At 41.2% G+C, this 24,737-nt stretch overlaps 1 protein-coding gene across 4 annotated transcripts in view; it reads left to right on the top strand.

The window, feature by feature from the left end:
* The window catches only part of CAB39L (calcium binding protein 39 like), a 46,952-nt gene that overhangs the window by 10,671 nt on the left and 11,544 nt on the right, over positions 1-24,737 (top strand). For all 4 annotated transcript variants that reach the window (XM_082775606.1, XM_082775605.1, XM_082775608.1 and 1 more), the window contains 3 exons: positions 9,926-10,090; positions 14,746-14,864; positions 20,242-20,410. In XM_082775606.1, coding sequence (XP_082631732.1) covers positions 9,926-10,090; positions 14,746-14,864; positions 20,242-20,410 — 453 coding nt within the window. The remainder of the gene's footprint in view (positions 1-9,925; positions 10,091-14,745; positions 14,865-20,241; positions 20,411-24,737) is intronic.

A 24,737-nucleotide genomic window follows, 5' to 3' on the forward strand; every position in this document is an offset into this window, starting at 1 on the left:
TTGCACAGCCCACTTGTCTCACCTACTGGTTGTGCCTGGCTGGCGTTCGTGTGACCATGAGAGGTGTCAGGATCAGGGAAATGTTCAGCCTGGTGACTCTGTCCATGTCCCCCCTGCCACGCATACATCATTTTTCTCTAGGTTGAGAGAGGAGGGGGGGGACAAGGTGTTACTTCAGCTTCAAGACATTAAGTCAAGAAAGCAGCCCTGCTTTGGATGGCATTTACACACATGCCAACATGGCTTGTTGGATCAGGACCTTGTGCTCCGATGCAGAGGAAGCACAAAGGGCCTTTCTCCCTTTGGAGGAGAAGATCAGAGGTTCATCAGTAATGCTACCATGCATCCGAAGCATTGCAATGAGCTGCTCTAAAATGCATCCTACTTGCTAATGAAGGTAGCCTGATTAATGTTTCTGAGTTCAGGAAGGTAAACCGTAAGGAAATATTTTCAGTGCTGTGACAATGATAAGTTTAAAAAATGTTAGGGAAAGTAATTCTTGCTAAAACAGTCACTATAATGTCTCTTACTAGACATACAGGGTTTGTGGGCTCAGTAGACCTGTGTTTGAATACTGGTTGGATTTTGAATTGGGAAAGAAAAGGTGGTGGCACTTTCAATGGTGCACAAGTTTTCAAAATTTACTCACTCAAACTATACTAATGGATAACGTTGTTTTGTCTTAAATATGATTATAGAAAATTTAATGAAAACAAGAGCAAAGAAAAAGTATAATACTGTACTCTGTGCTCTTCAGAGGCTTGTAAGATGTTGAAATTTCTCTCTGATTTATGTTCCAAAGGAAGAGTCTTAAACTTTGATAAAAGGACCCAGAGTTCTGTCTCCTTCCTGCAAGACCCACAGACCCTTGATATCCAAAAGCTGCCCAAGGATTTTTAGACCCCGTGGGCCTATGAACAAATAAGTTTTGGGGGTCAGGGCTCTCCCATTTTTTCAGATTTCTGAGAAAACTGGAGAGGTGCCACTGTGCCTCATCATAAAATTGAGGTTCCCAGGACTAGCAGGAATGCCACTCCACAGCATCCCTGGCGTTGCTTGCTTGCAAAACTGCTTCCAACTAGAACTTGCCTCAGATACTTAAACAAGATGTATCCTGTGACAGTTCAGTTGTTATTGTAGTACAGCAAATGTGGCATGTGGGCTGAGACAGCTAAAAGCTGCTAATAAACTTCGAATTGACAGAGAAGAGTGGCGAGGCCTAAGTAACTGCAAGCCTGGAGGAGAACTTCCCCATTCCCTTTCCTGAGCTGAGAATCTTAAGTATGAGGTGAAAATGCCATGGGCTGGGGCTGTACGAGGCTGACAGTTCAAATAAAGCCTCGTGCAACTTTCAGCAGGAGCCATCTGTGCTCTGGAGGGGCTATTTTTAAATAATGCAGAAATGATCGTTCCTCCCAAGCTCTGCAGTGCTCAGGTAGAAGGAGCCTGTCAGCAAACTGGGGAAGACTTTTTGAGTAATGGGAAGAGGGGCAAAGACACAACTTGATAGATAGGGCTACTTGGAAGTGTAAAGGCAATTATATGTCTTCTCCGAGATACATTTCCTCATACACACATAATATACAGAAGTTTGCCCTCTTTCTTAATGATGCTTATTGTTAGTCGTAGAATAGGGCCCATTCAGACTTTGACTGAGCTATTGACTGGACTAGCATCTGTCTCCTTAGATAAGGATTGAGTTTGACCCAGTTCTTCCACATATTTTTTTAATCCATTAATGTGTGCAGTGTTGCCATAATGCTCTTTAAACATTCCCAACTGAAAAGTAGGCCAAGTTGGAATGCTCCTTCCTTAGTTTTTATTTTATGGGTGTTTTATTTTTGTTTGCTTGCATGTGTGTTTAAAGCTTTGCCATTTTCTAAGCTGCATTCTGAAAGCTGATAGCACAGGTCGAGAAGTGCTACCACGCATGGCTCCTCTTTCTGTGAAGTGCTTTTTCTAACACCTTATTTTTTCTTTGATTTTTTAATAGCATCTACTTTATAGAAGGTATTGCAGCAATGGAAAAGCAAATGTAACAATTACAGGATTAAGTAGGCTAAGACAGCTGAAAAGCATACTAAAGCCTTCCTTGTGAAGCATCCTCCTTTTCCAACATCTGCAATAAATGAGGTATTCCTATGACATGTACAGTTGCTGACATCACGTTCAGACTTTGATGCAGTGAAGAACAATTAATTATATGTTATTACAGAATTCTATAAATCTCATGAAAAGTTATTCTCAGTCATGTTGAATCAAACTTGCTTGTATTTAATGAGAAATATCCATTCTGGAATTAACTAGAAAAGCAAGGAAATATTGAACAACCTAGGAAAGGAAGCCTTTGGGGTTTAGACCCTGTACCTCTTCCCACTTTCTGGCACAGACTGCTGTATCAGAGGACGTGCGTAAACAGGGAGCACGGAAGAGAAACCCTGATAGCAGCACAGAGGTCAGCACAATTGTTGAACCTAAGGAAAGACAACCGGTGACATACTAGTTAATATATTACCATGAATGCTGTTGTGTATTTTGTCGATGGATATTGTAAAATGACATTAATGGAGCAGATGCTTGATCCATCTCACAAAAAAAGAGGGTGACATCTCATCTCCTTGAAGCCTTGTGTTCAGCCACAAGTCTGGTCAGTGTAAAGCCCTTCAGGTTGCACACAAGATGTCCCCGAGGCATGTCCCTGAAAACATCCCGCTCTTGCTGCTAACCAAACACGCTGGGGTGTGGCAGCCCTGACTCAGTGCCATCTGCAGTGCCTACAGGTTTGGTAACATTTTCTGAACCCACGCTTCAACAAAAGCCTTCCAAGTGTCACATGCTTTTAATTCAGGATGGGAAGCGGATCTGGGGTTGGTTGAAACTTGGCCTAGACTTCTGTGTGCTTGGCCCTAAGCTGTCTGGGCTTGGCCTAGTTGTCCTGAAAGATTTGCAGTTTTTGGTAGCTGGTTCAAGCCTTGGGTTTGTCATGGACCCTAAAAACCCGATGAGTTAGAGCTCATCCAGGGCTCTGCATTGAGTGGTTTCTGACAGGCAGAGCCACAGGCTTCAGCATTTTTAATTGGTATTCAGCAATATAGTAAAGCTAGATGTAAAATAACTCAAAGCATCTAGTTTCTTCCCCTTTCACTTACATTTTTTCTAACGAGACTGCCTGTTCAGGTCAGTGTAATCTGACCTCCATTTCATCTCCATGTGCTGTAACACATTCACTGCTCTTCAGAAGGGTCAGGACAGCAGCATTTTAATACAGCTACAGTTAAGAGTCTTATGGAAATTTTTAACATTTTTTTTTTTTTTAAATGTTTCCTGCTGTCTTATTTAGGACCAATGAAGCCATTACCAGAGCATTTTCATCTTCCTCCTGCACTGATAGGGCAACGGGGAAGCTGTGTGTAAGATGATGTGCATGCAGAGGACAGGATGTGCATTTGCATGGACAAGCGATTGGATGACTATCACAAATGCTAATACCAGTGGACTCGATTCTGCAGCTGCCAAAGCCAGTTGCAAAATTGCCTTTGACTTCATTGCTGTACACTGAAACAAAGCGAATAAGATAAGAAGGGCTTGGCGCCCCTTCCTTCTAACTCTGCACAAAATTCACATGCCCTGGGACTTTGTGGCATGTTTTGTTTCAGCTTCCCCATTCTGCCAAGGCCTGTTGTTGCTCTTAGAGGTGGGAGAAACTCTAGATACTATCAGGCGCTAGTGCTGAGAGCTTAAAGCTTGTCTCTTCCGTTTTCTTTTCCATTTCTAAGCACCTTACAACCTTTAGTTCTGCCTTAAGTGCAGGATTAACAATGGGAAAGGAATTTATGTCCAGGTGGGGCGACCCTATCTCTTTCATGTAATCATATTGCCTCTTAGAACTTTAATTATTGTGCCTGCTTTACTAGGTTGTCCTTGCCAGCCTCCTTGAGTAAAAGGCCATAATGTTTTGCTAAATGTCAGAATTCAGCTTCCTGATCCAAAACGTTCTGCTGAAGTCTACAGTTTCTTCCTGTATATCCTTTTAGCTTGAAATCGCATCAAGAGTAAGTCAGTTCAGATGTTCCTGAATTCTCCATTATGCTGTTACAGTTGGTCATGAATGTTATGTTGAGTCCCTGTAAGAATAGGCCATTCTGACCTGTAACATAGGTACATATGTGTGAAACCTCTGACCTGCCTGTAAAGCAGGTAACACAGAGACAATCCACTGATAGCATTGAAAGTTGCATTTCAGGTAGAGGAGCAGCTCAGACTGATGATTAATTCAAGGCCTGATGCTTTTTCCCCTTGTGGTTTTTGTATTCTTCCTTGAAGAGGAGTAAAAAGATGCAGTGAATCTACATTCACAGAAGGGTTTAGGTTGGAAGGGACCGTAATGATCACCTATTCCAACCCCCTGCCATGGGCAGGGACACCTCCCACCAGACCAGGTTGCCCAAAGCCCCATCCAGCCTGGCCTTGAACACTTCCAGGGATGCATCCACAGTTTCTCTGGGCAACCTGTGCCAGGGTCTCACCACCCTCATAGTAAAGGATTTCTTCTAAATATCTAATCTAAACCCTACCCTCGTTTAGTTTAAAGCCATAACTCCATGTCCTGTCACTCCACTGGCAAAGAGTCCCTCCCCAGCTTTCTCGCAGAGGCCCCTTAGGTTCTGGAAGGCCACTGTAAGGTCTCCCTGGAGCCTTTTCTTCTCCAGGCTTGAACAACCCTAACTCCCTCAGCCTGTCTTCATAGGAGAGGTGCTCCAGCCCTCTGATGATCTTCATGGCACTCCTGTGGACTCTCTCTAATACTTCTATGTTCTTTTTGTGCTGTTTGGCCCAGACCTGGATGCAGCACTCCAGAAGTGGTCTTATGAGAGCAGAGCAGAGGGGGAGAATCATTTCCCTCGCCCTGCTGGCCATACTTCTTTTGATGCAGCCCAGGATATGGTTGGTTTCTGGGCTGCAAGCACACATTGCACAATGGGAGATCCATCTGCCTCTTTGACAAGCATAACAGATCTGGATCACAAATGCATAATAGGACATGTTTAGGATAAAAGTGAAATTGGTGTAAATAGCAAAGAAAAAGCAAAGGGCAAGGTTTGTAAGCAGAGGTAATTTCTATTAGCCATATTGGAAGGGCTAGAAATTAAAGTTGTTAAAATTAGGGATTCCTGATAAAACATTGCTGTGATGTGCTTTGTTTTTTTTTTTTTTTCAAAAACTGCCTTCGTGAAGTTTTTGTTTCTGAAGCGGAAGACTTGCTTTTTTTTTTTTTTTCTATATTATGCACAAGCAGTTACAGATAAGACAGCTTACCCTTTGAGTATGGAAAATACATAATTACGTGATTACAGGAATAAAAATTCAGCTTTCTGCATGAACAACGGATAAGACTTTAGTTTTAACCTTTCACGCTACCCTTTAAAATCTCCCTGGAAGATTTTACAAGAACAGAAAAATTTTAAGACCTGTAGGATTTCTTCATAATCCCTTAATGAAAAACACAAGGCGCTCCTTATTGCAGTGTCTTGTATAACTGTAAAATATAGATAAATATGTAACTTTTCAGGCAGCATTCCCAGCTTTTCCAAGCCTGTTAAACTGTTGTCCTAAGAACATTGTTACTCACTTTGGCCTTCCCACAGAGATCAGTCCAAAATAGGTAAAACTAAGAAATAGTCTTCTAGATCTGGCAAAGCAAGTTAGACTGAAGAACCCAGTATTAGTTCTGTGGCAAAGGAAAATTAACGTGTTTCATAACACTGGAGCACTGAAATATTTAATTATAGGCATAGTAGCATTACCCATTCTGAAATAAGGAGTGAACCTCTGCAACAAAGTCACCTGGTCTTCAGACTTCTGTTAAGCTGTAGATAGGAGAGAAAGTCTTGAGATCTTGAAGAAAGGAGAGGAAGACTTTTTTTTCCCTATAGAATTTCAGGGAATCATTTGTTCATGAGCTTCTTTATGTTGTGGTCCTGTTAAGTCAACAACAACAAGGCTTCATTCTACAAGGGAAGCAAGCTTAAGACCAAGCATCTTCAACACATAAGTTTCCAGGTCTCACTGCTGAAGCTGTTGATAGGTTTGGAAAGACACATTAATGCTGACAAAACCCCAGCTTTATCAACAGGAGAGGTTGAGCATGTTTATAATTTAACTTAGAGAATTAATGTATGCTTATCTCTTCTGTCAGTTCTCCATCTCTAAGGCTATTGCCCATTAGACAGCCCAGTAAGGTTAGTAGGCTGATCAAAGCAAGAGCTGTTATGTTTCAATATTTACACAAAACATTTTATTTCTAAATGGACTCTCAAACTTCCTGTGAGTTGCTGGTCACAGAAAACTATGCTGTATGAGTAATAAGTTATTTTTTGCTGGAAAAAAAAACAACTTGTTAGTCCTATGTTGGGCCAAAGTAGAGAAGAAATGGCCATTGCTGGAAAACTTGCCTTCACTGCACAGGTCAGTACAGGTTGTGCTCTCCTTCATCTCCTTTACATAGTTATTGCAAATCAGTCCTGTAACTCACTCATGGCTTGTCCATGTACCCACACTGAAGTTTACAATGTTCTGGAGTGGCACTGGATCCTCCCAAGTTTGGATGTTGTGAACTGAGATGACAGTGGTGCTTGCATGGCAGAAATTAAGACTAGAAGCCTTCAATTTGCTTAGTAGGTTGAGATCCTGATGCCTGTGCAGTGACAGCAACACAACCATTAAATTGATGCACATGCTGGGAATCAGCTTGCATTTAATTTTTTCTTTGTTGTTCCTGTCTGCAACTTATTTGTCCAAAGTTCAGCACATGCCACTTTTGACACTTGCATGCGATAAGTATATAAGCTTAGGACTTGTGTTCAGTTGTCTCTCTCTCTTTCCTATACTCCCACACCAACATCTCTAAAATATAAAGAAATAAGTTCAATCATGATGTACAGGACTCATGCCTAGAGGAGAATGATCTAATAGTTCTGAAAAACTGATTGTGCTTAGTTACAAGAATGAGGAAAATGGGTAACATCCTTACAAGTTTCATGAAACCTTTTCTTTTGCTCTGGGACTTCTGAAGTGACAGCTGCAGTACTTGATTTTTGTTGTTGTTGCCACTGATATAAGGTAAATTGCAGTACATATGGCATAGTAGACTTCAGTTTTTCTATCAAATCTCTCCTTTTGTCACAAAATTTATGTTTGTGGCATTGCTGGGGGGAAGAACGTCTTGCTGAGGGTTTTGCTGGTTAGTGTTTTTTTCATGTTTTCTTTAAAAAGGTCAGGACCAGTCTGGCTTTGTATGAGAAGTTCTGTAGCTATGTTTCTGTTGTCATTTATGTTCAATGTATTCAAGTGAATATATTTGGCTTTATTGTTTCTTTTGGACAAATCTGGGATCTTTGGATCTTGGAATGACTTTTTCTTCAGAGTCTTGCGCAAGTTTCCATCCCAGACACAGTGCTTATCTACTTAGGGTATTATTCTAAAAAAAATAGTAAGATTAAGTGGAAATGTCAAAGTGGAGAGTGGAAGTGGCTGTTAATTCACAAATCTGTGCTTGGGACTATGATTTTGCTACAGGTAGATTATAAGGGATAGAGGTAGAAGAGCAGTCCTTCGATTTGACCATAGCTTTTGGTAGAGGCTTGAATGTCAAACCACAGAATATCCAGAGGATATAAAGAAGGAGGAAGTTAAATATGAAATGTAAATTGCACGTACAAAAGCAAAAAAGGTGAGTGGATGGGATGGCAGATTGATCAGAGAAACACAGCTCCATTTGGGCCCCGTTGTGCCCATCAACACTACGATGTTCTGTCGTTTCTTTCTCCTTCAGCACTTTACTTTTTGGCCTCATTTTGAGAACAAAACAAAAAGCAGAGTATTGCAGGCTTTTTCTACACATCAGAAAGGACTACTTATGCTTTAAAGGAGAGGTATTAATTTTTTTACCCACAGAATGCCAGAGATATTCACACCCTACCAAGAAGAATGGGTGAAAAGCCAAAAACGTATGGATTTTCCTTTGGTATGAAAATATTTGCACAGTTCTTATAAAGATTTAGAGCTTTAGTTTACAAGATAGCACCCCCGTTGTTAATCCCATCTGTACTCTGTGGGATATCTCTAGTGACATACCACTAGTGTTTGTGATAAAAATAGGCTCTTCTACTGAACTGCATTAAGGAACAAAAAAGACTTCTGCTGTGGTTAAAGTTACCACATAGTCATACTCATTTACATGCCACTCATGCTGGCCTGTCTAAACTAGAAAACTGTGAATAGGTACAGACAGACTGGGGGAGATGCTTTCTGCTGTCCAAAATGGATCATCTACCTTGAATCATCCAGGTAGATGTGATGTGAAGGTGGCTTTTTTTTTCAGTTTATACTAACGTGAATAAATTCTGTGATGTAAGTCAATATTGAAGTGTTTGGAGATCAGCAGCACTTGGGAGATGTTTCTCCTGAGCACTGCGGGGTTGTTTTATGGAGATTGATGTGGTGACATTTGGAAGCATGACATTTTCCCTTTCAGTTTATGTGAGAGACGTATTGAAATTATCGATCTGGCTTTGAACATCCATTAATGTCCAATTAGCTTTTACAAATGACTGTTTTTTTGTTTTTGTTTTTGTTTTTTTCTCTGTGTATTGTTTTGTATTTTTTTCCTGCTTAGCTACTGAAACACTCGTTTCAAATAAGTGTTTTGCAATTTAGACATAAAATGCTGTCCTAGCTTCGGAAACTTTCACCATCTTTGTTTTCAAACCTCTCCTTTACTTGCTTACCACACCCTGCCAAAAAAAAATATAAATCCAACCAGCCTTATATATGTGCTGGCTGCTGGTCATGCGTGTATTAAATATACCCTGACCCAGAAGGAGCTATTGCCTGCACAGCCCAGTGGCTACAGCAGGTAGGATTTAAAGCAAACACATGCTCACGAATCAAGCCTTTGCTCCAAGGAGCCTTTACTTATACAGGATGGAAAGGAGGAGGCTGTGAGGACAGAGCTACCTCGCTGCGACCGATGGTTGCTTCCCCTTTGAAACTGGGATGTTGTAATTCACATCTCATTGAAACCAGCTGACTGCCACCAACACTGAGCTGTTACCTGGTTTTGTGCTTTTCTCCTTCATTTTTCTCTGTTGTAAGCTTTATCTTCCAAATATTTCATAAGACAGTTCTTGATTATTTTTTTTATACATTCGGTATTTGAAACTTTGCATTGAATTAGTATACACTAGGTGGGGGTAAAAATGAAAGACTTGGTTTGTTGGGAGCCAGCTGTGGAGCTTTACTGAAAGCAAGTTAAGCTGCTAAATAATTTCCCAACCTGAACCTGAAGTGCCTGTGCACTCTTCAGATAAATCCCTTGCTGAAGATGCTGGCTTGGAGCATACGTGACGAGGAGAAATAGGTGGTGGCAACATAAGGCTGGCAGGGTTACAGGGGTTATTTAGGTTGGCTGTTAGGAGCCAGGACAGGCCATCAGCAAGCAGTTCTGGATGGGGGCAACATAGCCTCCAGGTGCCCCAGTTTTGTGCCTCTCGCCCCACAAGTCTTGAGGGAGCCCACTGCAGGAGTGGTAGCGGAGCTGCTCCCCGCTTCTTTGGGGGAGCACTCACAAAGGATCTTGATATCATGGGTTGGTAACTGTATTTCTGACTCTATTTCATGCCCATGGCCTGGAAGTGACAGTATGCCATGTTTAAGTTGAATATATCTATGTGTAGTGTAAGGCCTGCAGGATCTGGTGTGGGCATTGCAGCCTTGGGAATTACAACAGAGTATTAAAGAGCTGTGATCATCACAGGTGCAGTTAGAAGCTTTTGTTTTGAACTGTTCGTCTTTTTAAATTTAAAACAATCTGATTTTCTTACTTTCTTTACAAAACCAAACCAAACCCTTGTCTGTTGGTCAACAGGCATCAGAGGAAGTGTCAAAATCCCTGCAAGCAATGAAGGAAATTCTGTGTGGGACCACGGACAAGGAGCCGCCTACAGAAGTAGTGGCTCAGCTGGCACAAGAATTGTACAACAGTGGCCTTCTGGTGACGCTTATTGCCAACCTGCAGCTGATAGATTTTGAGGTGGGTCAAAGTACATAAACCTTATCTCCCTGGTCTCAGTGTTGGCTGTGATGATAGCTGTGTTTTTCTGAAGCCTAAATAATTTTATTGCACTTGACACATGGTTGCACCGTTTCTCCCACGCTGAGGAAGGTAGTTGTAGGTTGTTCAGTATACTGACAGATGTGTTCATATACTAGAAGTATATGCAGTGCATCTGATTTAACCTTTTCGTTTTTTTTTTTATAAACAAGAAAGAAATATTACTGCGTGAATCCGAACAAGATAGGAAATGATGATGAGAATACTGTTTATGACCTTGCACGCTGCAGTGATTATTAACCTCTTACTTTGGGAGACTGCAGCAGGAGTCAATCACTATCTCTGAAGTGTGTCTGATTTGAGAAGGGTTTCAGTGACATGGAGTGAAAATAATTGTAAACATGGGAAAGTCTCTTATGAAAAAGACTGAAAAAATTAAGGTAGTTTAGTTGAAAGGAAAAGAGTAGAAAAAGGTGTTGAAAACTGCCAGCAGGTGGCAAGGTAAATTGGATTGCCCCCACTTACATTTTTTTTTTTTGATTAAAGAAGAAAAGAATATATATATTATTTTTCAACAGAAAATAAATAAATATTATATAATTATATAGTCCATGGAATTTATGGCCAGTTCTGTTGTTAAAGCTAAGAATTTAGTAGAATTAAGATAACTGAAGTTCCGTATAATTAAGGAGAAGAAGAGTTTTAGTAAAAACAGATTACAGCAATTCAGAATAAATATAAACCCTTTTAACTGAACTTTAGCTAATATGGTCAGGGAAGAAACTTCATCACTGCCAGGACATTACAGTATTTCTGTGGTCCAAGGTCAGCTGGGATACTGGCCTCTGAGGGCTTCTGTGCATTTTCTATGGTTCGCTGGCACTGATGAATTGTCAGAAGTGTCTGAGGATCTCCCAGCAGATCGAAATCCCTGGTTCCCAGAAATCAAACCTCTTCCACTAAGGTCTGAAGCCAGGACAGTGTGTAGGGCAGGGTTGATTTTGAATTTTAAAAAGCAGCTCCTTGGAGAGATCACCTGATGCTTTCAGAGTCACCTTTTGTGACATTTACTTTCTTCTGTAAGAGTTATCCCATTATTGAAGTCATTTGTTGTTACTTCATTTCGCTTTCCATTTTGAAAATGAATGAAAAGGAGGAACGATGGGAGTTTTATGGTTGCTTTTGCCTCCTCTTCCTCCTGTCCCCAGTAAAGCCAGCATTCAAGGGACTGATTGATTTTCCAGTAGGTGTTGAAATGTTGTTGCTAGTGAAGTTCTCTCACTCTTCTTAAGGTCTTGAGTTCAGGAGATTTTTTATGCTAGAATTTCTTCAGATCTTTTCAGCTGTCATCTTTCCCCAGTAACTGTTAGATGCCTTAAGTACAAAAAAAAATCCACGCAAAACCATAACCCAAAAAAATACATGTATTTTATATTTATATATTTTTGAAGAAAATGAGAGGGAGGGAAGAGAAGATACTGTTAGCAAATACAACAGAGAAGGGAAACTACTGGATTTTTTTCAGTTGCCTGATCATCTGCATTTTTTTGTCAGGCAAAAAAAAAGAAATCTGTTAGTAAAAAAAATCCTAAATAGCTTTTATTGAAAAACAGATTTTTCTATGATAAAACCTGTTCAGTCATTTAGCAAAACTATTCAACATACTCTTTAGTAAACCAGTAGAAATGAAATATCATTGAATAAGAGGGTAGTAAGAGAATATGCTGCCTTGTCTTTAAATTCCCATAGACATTTTTAGTTTCAACTTTTCTGCTTATTTTGTTATATTGTCCACAGCTGATATTTAGGTTTCTTCATTAAACAAGCAATGTAAACACTTTTTAACATGCAAGTTAGGTTTTTGATCTGTATGTCATGGTAGAAATTAAAATAACCAATACCTGAAAATCTGATTTCTGAAGGAGATAATATTTATGTAAATTACTTTATTTTGTCCTGACTCCCTTTCTTCTCCTCACTACCCCTTGCCATCCCCAAAATTGTTGAACCTGCTGGCCACTTTGAACTTAATTTTTGCGTAGTTGAACTAGCCTTTGAAGATGTGATTTCAAAGACTTTGTGAAACTTGCTGGCTGTTTAGAAGAGAGAAATGGGAGCTAATGCCCCCACCTAGCAAAAGGCAGAAGCACAGACTGAAGTCCTGCCTGTCTCATTTGTGTTTCATCTGCCAGTATGCTTTGCAGCACGTGGCAGGGGTATATGTGTGTGTATAGAGGGCATTGTCATGTCCTTCCGTATCTCCATCACACATCTATAAAAAACAGAGGTTTATTGCTTCTGCCACTCAAGAAACAATATGATTTTAGTTAGGCATTTGAATGGGTTGCCCAGGGAGGTGGTGGAGTCACCGTCCCTGGGGGTGTTCAAGGAAAGGCTGGACGTGGTGCCTGGGAACGTGGTTTAGTGGGTGACACTGGTGGTAGGGGATGGTTGGACCAGATGACCTTGGAGGGCTTTTCCAACCTTGATGATTCTTTGGTTCTATATAATTTTGTTGATAATACTGTTAAGAAGCACTAAAGTTGGGTTTGAGCAGGAGCCCAGAATCAAGATCAGACTGGGTAGATTTTTGCAAATTTAGAACGTGAAATTTATTGTTGAACTTTGAAGAGTTGAGGCAAAGGTGCGTTCCAAAGAAGTCTATTTAAAAACAAAATAAAGATATTACTAACTGCATAGAAGCCTAATGGTTTACAAGCTGTAAAGCCCATAAAAAGGACAGTAAATAGCCACAAGCCCAGGACTGGCAACATTGGACGGTTTCTCTCACTTTATCTTGAGATAGGAGGTAAACTGCAGTAGATGTAGTATTATGCAATTTGTTATTCATATGATGGCATCTTCTGAGGTTTTTCTTTGTTAATTTGTTCTCGTCTAGCCGTCGTGCTCTCCATGCTGCCTTATCTTTTGCTTCAGTTGTCATATGTATTTCATTATAAGGCAAACTGGAATTGCAGATCCAAGTGAGAAGCATTGCAAAAGCATTCCTACAATTTTTATGGATGTCTGATGGTGAGGGAAGTCTGCCTTGGTTTCCTTCTATCTGCCTCTGTTTTCCTGAGAAGAATTCGGAGAGACCAGCTTCTTTCCTGATCACTGGTCTCTGGAAAATATGCTGCTGTTGGACATAATGCTGTAGTACACCTAGCATTAAGTAACTAGTATAAAATTTGGCATAGCAGAAAGAATCACTTAATTTGGGGCCATTTTTTATCTCTCCCCTTTCGACAGCTCTTCTCTTTCTGGATTGCTTTCATGTTGGAGTAACTGCTGAAGTCGCTGGGGATCGCAGGATTCCAGACATCTGTTATGGGTGTTGTGAAGATAGGGAGAATGGGGCATCTTTATAAAGAATTAGCTTCATTAAGAGAATGTCCAGAGGTCAGAAGTGCTGCAGACAAAGGCAGGTGGATTGGCCTGGTCTGATTTGATCCTCATATTTAATTCCCCGAGTCCCTGAGTCCCCAGGCCAGCTGGGTTGGAACGAGTAGGGAAGCAGAATATTTTGTGTTTCTCAGCAGTGATTTATTTGCAGAGGTGAAACCAGGGAATTTCTCTCTGTGTGAAACTGTCTGTGCCTTGGCTTAAAACATTCAATAATTCCTTCGCCAAGGAATGTTTGTCCTCTCAAGACAGATCAATGAGCGTGTCGAGATTATAAGCAACCTTTTGCTTGAGCTCGCCCTGTGCATAGTGACCTGCTGTTTGCTCAGTGCCTTGGTTACTGGCCATTAGCACGGCGGTCTCTCCCCTCTATTAATTGCACCCATCAATTTGTCTCCTGCGGCCAGGGGAGAGAAAGCGGTGGGGGGGAAGAGGACTTAGAAAGCAAGATGCGTTGGCAAGCTCTGTAGCTGGATAGAGCACAATCTGGAAGGGCCTTCCGCAAAGTTATCTGCACGGGGAAGTATGCAAAGACAAAAGATGATTGTACAGATGTGTGTAGGCCTAGAGAGAGGAGAAATTTAGGACAAAGTTAAAGATCCTTCCCATCTTAGCTGTGAATGAAGCTGGGACATGTATGTGACACAGCCTTCTTATCAATAGCAATTATTTCATTCTGCATGGTTAAATAAGGGGTACAGTTTTAAATTTAACCCTGATTTTTTCAAGACTGCAGTTGCATTTGCATTGATGACATCCAAATAATGAAAATCTTCAGCTTTAGAAAGCCAGGCTGTGTTTCATTGTACCAGCTTCTAGCTTGACAACTTATATTTGGAGGCTATGGGAGCAATAATACACACTGCAAAAGCACATTTGGCTCAGGGTACTTGTTTGCTTCATTATTTTTAATGTTGTTACATGAAATAGCCAGGGAGTTGCTCAACAGAATAAAGAGGGTACACATCTTCATCTAGAGAAGAAAAAAAAAAAAAAAGGTATAAATGGGTGTGTGTGGGATTAAGTATTCTTCAGAGCCACCCAAGGGAGGAAACCTTCTTGTGGCATAGAGAAAAGTGCAAGTGTGATGTGGTGGGACTATGGGGGGCCCCAAAAGGAGACAGACTTGTTTTTGTTTTAAATTTCATTTCTGCTTTAAATGGATATTATAGTGAATGGTCATTTACTCATGCTTTTACAGTTGAAGATATGTTTTGCTTCTTTAACAGGGCAAAAAGGACGTTTCCCAGATATTTAACAACATCTTGAGAAGACAAATTGGCACACGCAGCCCTACTGTGGAATACATTAGCGCCCATCCACATATCCTATTCATGCTTCTAAAAGGGTGGGTGCTTTCATTTGACTTTGATTTTCATTAAAGAGCATTGCCTGGAACATACTGGCATTGCAATTGATCTACTGTCTCACTTTTATTTATTTATTTTTTTTAAAAAGAAAGGATTTTCAGACTTTGTTCCAGATTTCTTTTGTTTCTTTTATATTGACTTTCTTTCTACATGAATGTACACTTTTTAATAACTGGATTATTTTATTGAGCCATTATTTCTTCACCAAACGTCATGTTGGACTAATTATGTGCTGCTTGTTTTTGACTGCTCACCATGTGACATGTGACTTCAGTTCTTGCCCTGAACTCTTATGTAGTATTGTTGACAACTGCTGAATTTCATTTAGACCCTTTTGCGTTGCAGGAGGGGAGTTACACTGCTCCCTATAAATAACTGCAGTCAAATGCTGGACCACCATGTGGCAGAACACAGAGAAGCAAAAATGCATAGTTGTGTCTGTGGGACAGACTTCTCGAATGCTTGTAGCCACATGTGAATTTCAACTTTAAATTAAGTCACTAATGAACTCCATGTCTTTCAGTAGTAAATCTTTTTTTTTTCTTTTTTTTTTAACCTATGAGGGAATAAGTGCTCAGCTGGTGTTTCCCAAGGTAAGCTGGCCAGGGAGGGGGAGAAGCATGGAGAAGACATCAGCTGTAGTTGCATTCAAGAACGCACAAATGTTGGCCTTAAAGTCTTGAGGTTTCTGTCCCCTTTGCTTGGCCAAAAGTGCCTCCCATTTAGCAAGAATATCTGCTTTTCCAACACTTAGTCTACTGTTTTCTGTGGTTTTCTTTTGGCCTTAGGATTTTGTTTTTTTTTTTTTTTTTTCTCTAAGGAAAGAAGAATATATGTCATTGGGATTAAAGAGCTAATGTTGAAATAAGTGCATTCATTAGCTGACCAATATGAAACAACGAGGACTCTCACAGCAGTTACCTGGTTATACTAGTAACAACCATTTGAAAAATATGGTATAGGCCTTTTAAACTAATGGTACTTACAAGAATATGTATATTTTTTAATGTGTTTCTTGCTCTTGAGGCTTTAGATTGGTGTTTTAGCCATTCGCTCTGCAATCGGTGTTAGGAAAATACTTAAGCCCTATCTAAGATTTGTGCATAACAGGAATGCAGCCCCAGGGGTAAAATCCCTTCCAGCCAGCCTTCCCCTCTGCCAAGGACAGACCTGAGTGAGTGATCCCGGCCTCCCTTGGAGTCGGGGGAAATAGGCACGTCTGGAGCCTGATTCCTCTAAACCAGCTATTTGCCTCAAAACTGGCGACGTTCCAGTGCAGCTGAGCAGGAAAAGACAAGTAATCGAGTGAACTAATTTCTACCAGGGATTTAAAGGAGTCGGAGCCTGTCATTGAATGTGGTGTCAAAACTCTTGTTTGCTCTGATAACACGAGGTCCTGGTCTGGATCCACTGCTCTTCCCACCAGCAGGGTGGTGGGGAACCAGGGCAGGTCGCTCTTCTGACCTAAGTCTTTCTCTTACAAGTATTGTGATTCATTGTGGTTTTGCTTTAATTTTGAAACTCTGGCTTGTTTTGTGTTACTAAGCACCAGCATCTTTGGAAAGGAAGCCAGTAAGCTAGTTAAATGGATTTTGTTTTCATTTGTTCATTAAAATTCAACATTTATATAAACCTCAAACTATTTATTTCAAAACAGTGTTGATAATTCTCTCAGTCATTGTTAAGTTGTACAACTGTTTTCAATTTCATACATAGATGCAATCAGTTTCTTCCCTTTCCTGACTTTCAGATTTCCTTCTCTCCTTTTCGCTCATTTTGTTTTTGCACATTGCGTGTGCATCTCTGCCATATGTCTCGGCTTTATTTAAAGTTAGAAAATATTTTTGGACCACGTCCCAGATATTCCTTGGCATCTGTAGCAACCAGGAATATTAAAATGATAGTAAAAATTTCACGTTATGCATATGTGCTGCTGATGGACATGTCACTGAGGGTGACCTGAGCCAGTGGATGTATTTAAGTGGCATCAGTGACGTCCTTTTCTGAGGTGGGTGCAGCAGTGTGTCCGTGTTAGTTTGTGTCTCTGGCTCCTTCTTAATGTCTTGGCCATCTCCCTACAGCACTGCACTGTAAAAGAATTGCCATTTTACAAGTTTTTCCTATGAAAGTGCTATCAAATTCTTCAGCAGTACTCCAGAAGACGGTCACTGAGCACTAATGGTATCTGAGAAGTTGCTGTGTAATAATGTCTGATACCCTTCTGCCTTACCTAACCCACACAGGTCCACTGCCAGGGCTGCCTAGAAAAACAGTACTTCAAATACATACCTAAAGTAAGGGTAGGTTTCCTTACAAGCAGCTTGCTGGGTGCAGGCAGTGCGTGGTGCTTGTGCCCAGTGAATTGTGAGTACTTAGTGGTAAACACCCCCACTTGAAAATGTGACTTGAGGACATGTTTTCATATTTATTTAATACTAGGTGAATATATATGAAACTGAAATCTGCTTAAAGGAAAGTGGATTTGGCACGCTTGTGCCTTTTAGTGTTTGTTATATGACATTACTCAGAGAGAAAAAAAATATTCCAACCATGACCGTAAAAGAAACAGCCCGGGACTATTGTGAAGGCTTGTCATTGTTTTACTTGTATTGGATGCAAAATTTCCTCTGCCCCCTGACAGTCAGTTCCCAACAGTATCAACAAAAGGTTGCTTTTTCATTGCATAATGTGAGCTCTGTTGAGTGGGAAGGATCCTGAATCAGGGCTCCCTCCCAGTATTTCCTGCCTAATACTCCAGTGGCACTGCCAGTTTGAGATAATTGTTCCTACCTTTTAGGCTTCATTTTACTTGTTGGCTACTCCCTCCTGGATTCTCGGTTTCAGAAAAAACATGTAGCACATAATTCACTACTTACTACTGTTTTTTGTTTTTGTTTTTGTAAGTGAATTGACTTTGCTTCTGCATGAATACTTGCCTTTATGGTATCTTCTCTATGAGCAGGCTCTGTGTATGAATAGGATTTTAGATGAATACAATGTTTGGTATATAGAGTCCTTTGGTCCTTTATAATTTAAAATATTTTTCCTTTGTTCCTTTATAATTTAAAATATTTTTCCTTTGGTCCTTTATAATTTTAAATATTTCTCCTTTCTAGTACAGTGATGATAGCAGACTTTATGTTTGTGGCACTGTTTTCATCGTTTCTCATAAGTTACACATTTATAGGACCTTTTGTGAATATACATATCACGATGCATGCAATAGTGCTCAGTCACTGCCCAGATCTGTGTTGATCCCTTCATATGATAGTGCAGGTAAAGCTTTAATAGTTTGTTGTCTAAAGTTGCACAGTTCCTTGAGTTAAGATAAACTCAAGCTACAGAAGTTAGTGTAAAAGAAGATCAGAGTGTATCTGGCTGTCAAGACCTTTTGTCTTCCAGGCTTGATGTCCTCGTAATCTCCTTCCCATGCATCCATATCTTGTACCATCTTCTGCACTAGCCACAGAAGAAGAATTCTCTTTGCTCCACAGTGCATCTCTGCTCTCAGTCATGCCTCTTTTAGCCTCCACAATAAGTGTTTTGAAATATCTCAAGTCTATGATTTCCCTTTCTGATTGTCCCCAGTGGTCAGTATGTGGGCGTTTCTTTAGGTTGTAAGCTAATCATAGCAGAACTCTATTTTTTTTTTTTGAAATACATCTCCATCATTTCTGCCTGATGGCTTGCATGTAAATGTGGGTGCAGATAACGTGTTGGTTATGACTGGGCAGCCTATAAGCTTCTTCCAGGCATACTCCAGGAGCCAAACCCAACTTCCCTCGCTTATGTGAACAGTCAAAGGTCCATGACCCAGCTCCAGATAATGGAGCATTTGACTAAGAATGATTCTGTTGATGCTGGTGTTTTAAGAAGTTATTGTGCTGGAAACAATGTAATTTGCTTTTATTCCAAACAAAATATTCCTTAGCCAAGTGTTAAATACTTTCCTGGCTGCTCTCGTAGGAGCAGCTCCGCCTCTTTCTGCTTGAAAATTAGTGTTCTTGTTAATGGAGTAGAGGAGAGGTGTGCCTTAACTGAAAGTGGTACGCCTGTTGTCTAAAGGCTTTCAAGTTCATGGTTGCAAATGCTCCCCAGAAGGAAACAAACAGGGGCTTGACCACGTGCATTTACTTGTGAGGGTGGGAAGTTTCATTTGCCTTTTTGGCATAGTGGTTCATTTTTCATTAAGCCAACTATTGTTGACATCAGGTTGAAGTATGCAGCTCTGGTATGCTCTCAAAACACTACAATTCTTTTAAATTGCATGCTGGTGGTAAATTTGAGGGCCCACTCACTCACAGCACAGATGGCATTTTGTCTTTTCTTTTCTTTTCTTTTCTTTTTTCTTTTCTTTTCTTTTTTTTTTTTTGGCCTAGTGCTGGGAATTAATTGTGAAAAGGAAAAATGATGCTGATAAGCTCTGGGTGATAATACACAGTTCTGATATAGTATAACCAGCTTATTGAAACAGTGTGTGCTTTCTGTCCCCTTGGATTTCATCACTTTCACATGACTAAATATTGTTGGAAGAGGTTCACTTCAATTCCTTCCTGACTGTTAGATTGCTTTTTTTTTTTTTTTTCTTTTTTCTTTTTTTCTCCAAATTGTGTTTCTAACAGCTTTGTTTTGGATTAACTCCAACTTTAAAGACATCAAGACTTTATAGAAATAGAAGATGATCTGAATTCCCTCCCCTCTGCCTCCCTTCCCAAGACTGCGAGGTGTGCTGGCTCCTCTCTGTGACTATGCATGTGCCGTAATGGGATTGTAACTTGAGGAACAAATATTCAACTCCTGAGCAAACCCTTTGCCTCTGCAGAGGGGGGATTGAGCAAAATTCCTCCCAAACTGCAGGAAAGATTAAACTCTTCTTACCTTCCTCATTAGGCATTAATATTTGAGAGTGACATTCTCTAGAAGAGTGGGAGTTGCTGGGTGGCCATGAGGTGCTGTATTTTTCTTGGATAAACCAAGCAGCTCAGAATTACATCTGAAAAGGGAGATTATTGTATTTTATGGGCTTTGCTTTCTCATAAATGAAAGAAGGGTGAAGGAGTTCTGTTGAAACCTTAGGCACTCCCCACAGTCTTCACAGAGAGGAGGTGTAATGCACATTTACACTGAAATGTGCATTGGCTTGTAAAGACAGAGGTGAGGAGTGGGAAATGCTGGCAGCTCTGGCATTATGAGCTGCAGTCCTGAAGTTGCTCTGGTTCAGGGACACACTGTGCCTGTGCTGGACCCTCTCTGGCACATATTTCCTGTGCTACAAATTTCCCTATTGCTATAAAATCGCCTGCTTGTTTTTGGTCTTCTATGGTTTGATCTTTTTTGTTTCCTTCCATTCTCCAGATACGAATCCCCAAACATTGCCTTACGCTGTGGAATTATGCTGAGAGAGTGTATCCGGCATGAACCGTTAGCCAAAATCATACTTTTTTCGGAACAATTCAGAGACTTCTTCAAATATGTGGAAATGTCAACGTTTGATATAGCTTCTGATGCCTTTGCTACATTCAAGGTAAGTTATTTGATACCTGCACATTGGTGTTGAGTCAAAAATGGCATTGCATCAGTAGTGATCATTGAATATTATATTGCCTTTAAACTGGCTTTCTTATTGTTCAGTAAAAGATATAATTAGTCCTTGGTCAGTTTGTAAAAGGAGTCACAGCAGCGATTGAGTCTGCAAAGACTTTAGTTCAATACAGATTTACATTTCACTGATGTTCTTCATCTTGATACCCTGAGGCCTTTAATACAACCATTTAAAGCTCAAATTAATCATGCATTATGTACAGTTATCGTAGACCACATAACCTTTCATCTCTTTCTAACCTTCCCCTTGAGTAAAACCACTACCCATCACAACCACAAGCAGTGAATAGAAGGAATCATTTAGTTCACTTTTGAAATCCTGTAATTTTTGCTGAGCCTTCTGAGTCTGGCAGTTTCTTTAGACTAATGCTGTGCCCTTGGTTATTTTTACACGTCTGTGTGCTTACACTTGTGGCCCATGGTTCAGTGTAAGGACCATTGTGCTAAGAGGTCTTAGGTACAAGCACTGCAAAGGTGCGTGTTTGAAGAAGGCCTTGACACTACAGTGGCCCTAGTTTTGTGTGGTGGTACAGGGACTTCTGTCTTTTGATTTGAGACTGGTAACATTGAACGATTTGAAAGGTAAGATAAAGGAAAAAAGTCATGAAACACTTCTAGTCACAATTAAATCTTTACCACCTTCCTACTTGCAAGTGACAAATAAGTTTGTTATGGAGAACATGAGGGAAGGCTAAAAGGAGCCAGCTGCCATTTCCTGCTTTGGCCTCCTGGTAAGTCTGTGGCTGTCGGTGATGCTCTGTTGGTCCCTTCAGTGCAGCAGAAATGGTCCAAAAGCAGTAGGTGGGATTTGCCTGTTGCTGCAGGATTGAGTGCTGGGATCCAGGTGGCCTACGCTCTTCACAGAGTCTGTGTTTTGTACTAAAAATGAAGTTGGGTGAAGCTTGCCAAATTTCTTTGAATTTGTATGTGACTATCATCTTTTGTGGAACATGCTAATATACTTGTTGAGCCAAAATATACAGGGAAAACTGGTTAATTTCTGAAAAATAATTAAATGAGAAAATTATTTTCAGGTAAAGAATCATCTAAATATAGATAAAACTCTTTTTGTTTGTTTGTTTGTTTGTTTTTCCCCCTTTATTATTGGGTTCTTTGCTGTCATAGAAACGAGTAGTTCATTTTGTTCATTCTTCATTCTCAGAGCTAATTAGAAATATGATTAGATAGATCTTGGGAACAACTGTAAGAAATCTTAGCTCAGCAGGTTAACACATGCTGAGACCCGGCCTCAGTTTTCACTTACCTATTGAGTGGGGTAGAGACTTGCAGGATGGAAAGTGTTGCATTCTCAAGTAATGAATGGAGCAGGATTCAAAATTCAAACCACCCACTAATTGATAGCAGTATCTTTCAGTTGTTTTAAGTTGTGCTGCCTTTGTGTTCATTTGGTAAATGTTATGAAAGTGGAAGTAGCACAGAAATCGAGACAAATAAAAGTATGTGTATAGGACTGTAGTAAAATGCTGAGCCACATCTGCACTATTTAAATCCTCCATCTCTGGAGTTTTACCCTATCTTTGGAGGAGTTTTTGTCTCTGGTCAGGAAAAGTGTTCTTGGACTCTGTTCCCAGCCTGACAGGAGAGATTTGCATCATTTGCCCAGGTGCTGCTCTGAGCATGACAGCAGAACATGTGGTTGAGTGTTGGGGATGGTTTTTACCCCAACCAGGAGGCAGGATGTGGACATGGGTCACTTCAGCTGCAATAGGGGCTACAGACTGCTGTGACCCTCCCAAGGCAAGAGGGATTGATTGACCTTCATGGATCTACAGCTGTGGAGCTTATTTCTGCCCCCCTGTGAGCCAAGCGTATTTTTAGCAGGATTTAAAAATAGGATTCTACATCCTCACGTGCTTTGGAAAGAGAGGAGTGAGAGGGCAGTTCACAGGTGAGAAATCACCTCATAAAGTGCTTGGAGCAATCTATAAAACTGCATTTTTCTAAAATTACCTTTTAGCACCTGAGACATGGCCAGTTCTGGAAATAAACCAGCTGTTCATCTCATCCTCTGACTATTACTCTAAAATACCTGGAACAGCAAGAAGTGATATGGAAGCAATTGAATCATGAAATGTGGAGCTAACTCATTTCTAATGCCATATAAATAAGTGCTGTCTATGATTGCTTACTGGCTGGATTACTGAACTCAGTGTTTTCAGTTCTGCTTCCCCTGTTTTGGGTTTGCAGTGTTGCCACCAGGGTGTCTTGTTGAGAGCTGGAAGCCTTGGATAGTCTACGCACCAGAGGAGGGTTTAATTAAATGTGCATTAAAGTCTGAGGATATTTATAGTAGGAAAGTATTGGAATTTTTGATGAACTTGAGATGTGCTTCTTAATTAAATTCAGCCAGGTGCGCAGCAGAGGGGAAACAGAGCTGCTAAAAATGCAGAGGAAAACAGCTTGTATTTAGAGAGTCAGCTGCAGAGGGTACCAGGAGAGGGTGGAAAGAGTGCTGATTGAATACTGCTGCTCCACACTGTCTTGTGATTTTCTATGAAAAACTCACTTTGGATTACATTCCGTTTGTGCCCCCTATTGAAAAATGTTGTACTTGCCTCCTAAGTGCCCTGCATCAAAGCTTGTGAGCCACATTTGTTGTGCTCAGCCTTTCAAACCGGTATCATTGCAATCCTGCTAAATAAAGGGATGTATTAAAGCATAATGTACCCTGCTTTCCTCTTATAATTGATGGTAAAAATAAATTAAAGGATTAGTATGTAAAGAATTCATTTTATTTGTGATGCTGTAGAGGATGTGGCGGTGCATCTACTTCAACAAGGTGTCGTGGTTCCGCTCGAGTGGGCAGCCGAGCTCCACCACAGCCGCTCTCTCACTCCCCCTCCTCAAAGAGGAATGGGGAGAAAATATGTGAAAAGGGCTCAAGGATTGAGATAAGGACGAGAAAATCACGCAATAATTATTGTAACGGGCAAAACAGACTCGGCATAAGGAGATAGTAAGATTTATTGCCTACAACTAACAAGCGAGAGAAGTGAGAAAACAAAGGGAAAAAAAAACAAAAGCACCTTCCCCCCATCCACCCTCTTCCATCTCCTCCCCCCGAGCGGCGCAGGGGAACGGGGGAATGAGGGTTACGGTCAGTCTACAGCACTTCTTCTCTGCCGCTCCTTCTCGGTCACTCTCGTCCCCTGTGCTGTGGGGTCCCACCCACGGGATGCAGTCCTTGATGAACTGACCCAGCGTGGGCTTCCCACAGGTAGCAGCTCTTCCAGAACTGCTCCAGATATGGGTCCGTACCACGGGGTCCATCCCTCAGGAGAAAACTGCTCCAACCTGGCTCCCCTACGGGCAGCAGCTCCTGCCAGGTCACCTGCTCCTGCGTGGGCTCCTCTCCACGGGCTACAGGTCCGGCCCGGAATCTGCTCCGGCAGGGGTCTTCCACAGGCGGCAGCCTCCGTCGGTGCAGGGCCACCTGCTCCACCGTGGTCTCCTCCACGGGCTGCAGCGTGGAACCCTGCTCCACCGTGGTACTCCATGGGCTGCAGGGGGACATCCTGCTTCACCATGGTCCTCACTACAGGCCGCAGGGGACTTCTGCTCCGGCGCCTGGAGCACCTCTCCCCCTCCTTCTACACTGACCTTGGCACCTGAAAGGCTGTTCCTCACTCCCTTGACTCTCCCGGCTGCTGTGTGGCGCAGCGTTTTTTCCCTGTCTTAAATATGCTCTCACAGAGGCGCAAAACAACATCGCTTATTGGCTCGGATCTGGAAAACAATGGGGCCCTTCCCAAACATGGGACAGCTTCTAGATTTTTCTCACAGAAACCACCCCTATGGCTCCCTGCTACCAAAACCTTGCAACGTAAACCCACTACACAAGGCTGTTTAGGTTTCTGACGGTGGTTAACGAAACCAAGGAAAAGATGATGAAAAAGATACCAGAAAGTGATTCACTGAAAAAATAGCAACTTGAATGGACCTCATCAGGCATTTATTGTCATCAGCGTTATGTTTTAAAAGAGGAAAAAAAGATACAAATTAAACTTAAATGCCTCAAACTGGCCACTTCAGTTACAGCTATTCATGCAGTAAAGAGACTTGATTTCATCTGGAGCCGAACATTTGCATCTCTGCTGCTGAGCACCAGCAGCATTCCCATTCTGAGAGAGAGGGTGCTCCCATTTGAATTGGTTAGCCACCTTTTGGGACGGGATGCCTGCTGTGCAGCTTCGGCTGTCTAAAAGGTCTCCGCTGCTGCTTGTGTTGGG

This window comes from Aythya marila (assembly GCF_965140915.1).
Source record: "Aythya marila genome assembly, chromosome: 1".
NCBI classification, from domain to species: Eukaryota; Metazoa; Chordata; class Aves; order Anseriformes; family Anatidae; genus Aythya; species Aythya marila.